The sequence below is a fragment of the Monoraphidium neglectum genome (genome assembly GCF_000611645.1).
Source record: "Monoraphidium neglectum strain SAG 48.87 unplaced genomic scaffold scaffold02665, whole genome shotgun sequence".
Classification (NCBI taxonomy): domain Eukaryota; kingdom Viridiplantae; phylum Chlorophyta; class Chlorophyceae; order Sphaeropleales; family Selenastraceae; genus Monoraphidium; species Monoraphidium neglectum.
In genome coordinates, this window is record NW_014010963.1 from 7,342 (window position 1) to 9,782 (window position 2,441).

A 2,441-nucleotide genomic window follows, 5' to 3' on the forward strand; every position below is an offset into this window, starting at 1 on the left:
CGGCGGAGCGGCGCGCCGCCGCGGCCGCCGCGGCCGCGGGCTGCCGGCGGCTGCACCCCGACTGGGCGTTCCGGCACTGGGGGGAGCGCGAGGCGCGGGCGCTGGTCTCGGAGCGCTACCCATGGGCCCTCGACACCTTCACCTCCTATGAGGTGCCGTCCCAGCGCCAGGCGGCGGCGCGGCTGTTTGTGCTGCACGCCCACGGCGGGGGTGAGCGCGAGCCGCACGCCGCACACCGCACTCCTGGGCTCCGAGCGACTCACCTCGCACCTGCGCGTGTGCGTGCCGCCCGCCCGTGCGCCCCTGTTGCTTGCTCACGGCGCTCAGGGGAGCCCACACATCCTGACAACACCCCCCAAAACCGCGCCCCGCGACCCGCCCCTCTGCCCGTCCCGCAGTCGTCCTTTCAGCCGGCGTCGGCTGCCAGCACCGCCTGGACGCCCTCCGCCAATTCGACGCGGCTCTGATCCCGCTCACACCCCAAACCGCCGCCGGCGGCGGCTGGGCCGGCGACATGGTCAGCGGCGCCGCGCTGGCAGCGCCGCCGCGGCACCCGTTCGTGCTCGCCGCGCTGGAGGACCTGCCGCGGCACAACCACCGCTACGGCGGGCCGGGGCTGACCTCGCTGATGTCATCGGGTGACGTCTTCTTGGCCCGCCAGCTGGCAAAGTGGGTGGGCGACGCCGCGGCTGGCTCCGCAGGGGACGCTGAGGGCGGCGGCTCAGCGGCAGGCAAGCAGGCGCAGGTCTACACGATTCCCCCGAGTCTTTTTCAAAGTGAGTGCCCAGGCCGGGCGCTCTTCTCGCACGGGCCCGGCTCGGGGACGCCCGAGGCCGCCGGCGGCTGCATCGGAGGCGCTTGCAGCGGCGCACGTGCGGGCCCGGGCGCGGCGGCGCTGGGCGCGGCGGCGGCGCCGGAGCCGCGGCTGGGGGGCGACTGGCTGCATTGGGACGCGGCGTTGGGGCTATGGCTGGCCGCCAACGCGGGCTGGGCGGCGGCGCTGATGCTGGTGTCGTTTGCAGCGGGGGTCGGCGCAGCGCAGTGCGGCCCTGCGCTCTCGGGGCTCTGGCCCGCGCAGGGGCAGCGGCGCGACCGAACAGACTGATGACGACTGCAGGCGGGCGCGCTGCCTGATTACTTGACCGTTCTGTGTTGATTTTGTGGACCGACTAGCTAGTTTGCAGGCTGAAGATGGCGCGGCAGGGCAGGGAGCCACATCCAGCCACTTAGTCATAGCTAGCACACCGTTGTGTGCACTCTTGGCTTCTTGCAGCGCGATGGTGTTCATGTTGGTCGACAACCGTTTGACTGGACTGGATCCATTTGTTGGCACTGCAAATGCGACTTGCAAAGCTTGTTGGCGCACGCTCTTGTGTAGCTACGGTAATCAAAAGCATCGCTAATGTGCCCGTGCCTGTCAAACTCTTCACGCTGCTGGGTTTACTGAGGTGCCGAAAGGCCATCACAGCCCCCGTCCGCTCAACAGCAAACCACCAACACGCGTCTGCTCGCAGCAGACAGCCGGCGGCGCCCGCAGCTACCGCCCCGCCCCCTCCCGCGCCAGCCGCAGCACGCCAAGCAGCTCCGCCAGCAGGCGGGTGTATGACGTCAGCGCCTCAACCTCGGACGCGGGGGTGGCGGAGATCAGGGCGCTGATCTCGCGGACCTTGGACGCCAGCGCCGCCTGCGCGCCGGACAGGGCGGCCTGCGCGGCGGGGAGCACGATAAATAGCAGGGTCGGCTTGAGTAGCGAGTGTTAGGTAGCTCTCGGTGCATCGTGCATTCATCTGTTGCAGCTGTGAATGCGCTCAACGCTGCGAGCATCAGGTGGTTGGCAGTATTCTATATCGCGGCACCCAGCAGGGCCCACTGTACACCACCTCAAGAGACAGCGGCATGCCAGTCGGCGAGAGCGCCCCGGGGCCGGCCGCGGGCGCCTCCACGGCAGCCGCGGCCGCTGGGGTCGCCGGCGCGGGTGCGGCGGCAGCGACGCGCGCGGGCTGCTGCCGGTCAACCGCCTCCGCGCCGGCCGCTGCCGCCGCCTCCGCCGCTGCCGCCGCTGCGCTCTCCTGCAGCTCCGAGCCCTCCGTCGCCTCGCGCCGGCCGCCCGGCGCCGCCGCCGCGGCGGGGCCGTCCGCCTGTGCGGTGGGCGCCGGTGGGGTGGAGGGCGCCCCGACCGGCAAGTCACAGGCGACGCAGTACACCTGTCTGGTGCTCCGCTCCCTCATGAGCGGCGTCAAGCACCTTCGGGGGGAGTGTTGGAGTCGTTTCATGAAGTGTGGCGGTACAGTGGGCTCTCTACAGCGGTGGTGCAGCGCCGTGGCAGCAGAGCGCTGGGCCTGCACAGCGTTAGTGCAGAGCTGCCACTGGGGCTGTCCCCGCACGCAGCCCAGCCCCCCCCCCCAAAGCACACCATACGCAAACGCACCAATACACCCTCC

General features: G+C 71.0%; 2 protein-coding genes across 2 annotated transcripts; one reads left to right on the forward strand and one right to left on the reverse strand.

The window, feature by feature from the left end:
- Nucleotides 1-514: 514 nt before the first annotated feature.
- MNEG_11268 (hypothetical protein) lies at nt 515-1,105 on the forward strand (the record flags this gene model as incomplete). Its single annotated transcript, XM_014040260.1, has 1 exon — nt 515-1,105. One exon carries the CDS (start codon nt 515-517, stop codon nt 1,103-1,105), a length of 591 nt encoding a protein of 196 aa, XP_013895714.1.
- Nucleotides 1,106-1,537: 432 nt separating this feature from the next.
- Nucleotides 1,538-2,228, reverse strand: MNEG_11269 (hypothetical protein; the record flags this gene model as incomplete). The annotated part of the gene is made up of 2 exons (XM_014040261.1): nt 1,538-1,705; nt 1,881-2,228. The coding sequence occupies 2 exons, from the start codon at nt 2,226-2,228 to the stop codon at nt 1,538-1,540; spliced, it is 516 nt and encodes a 171-aa protein (XP_013895715.1).
- Between the last annotated feature and the right edge of the window lie 213 nt (nt 2,229-2,441).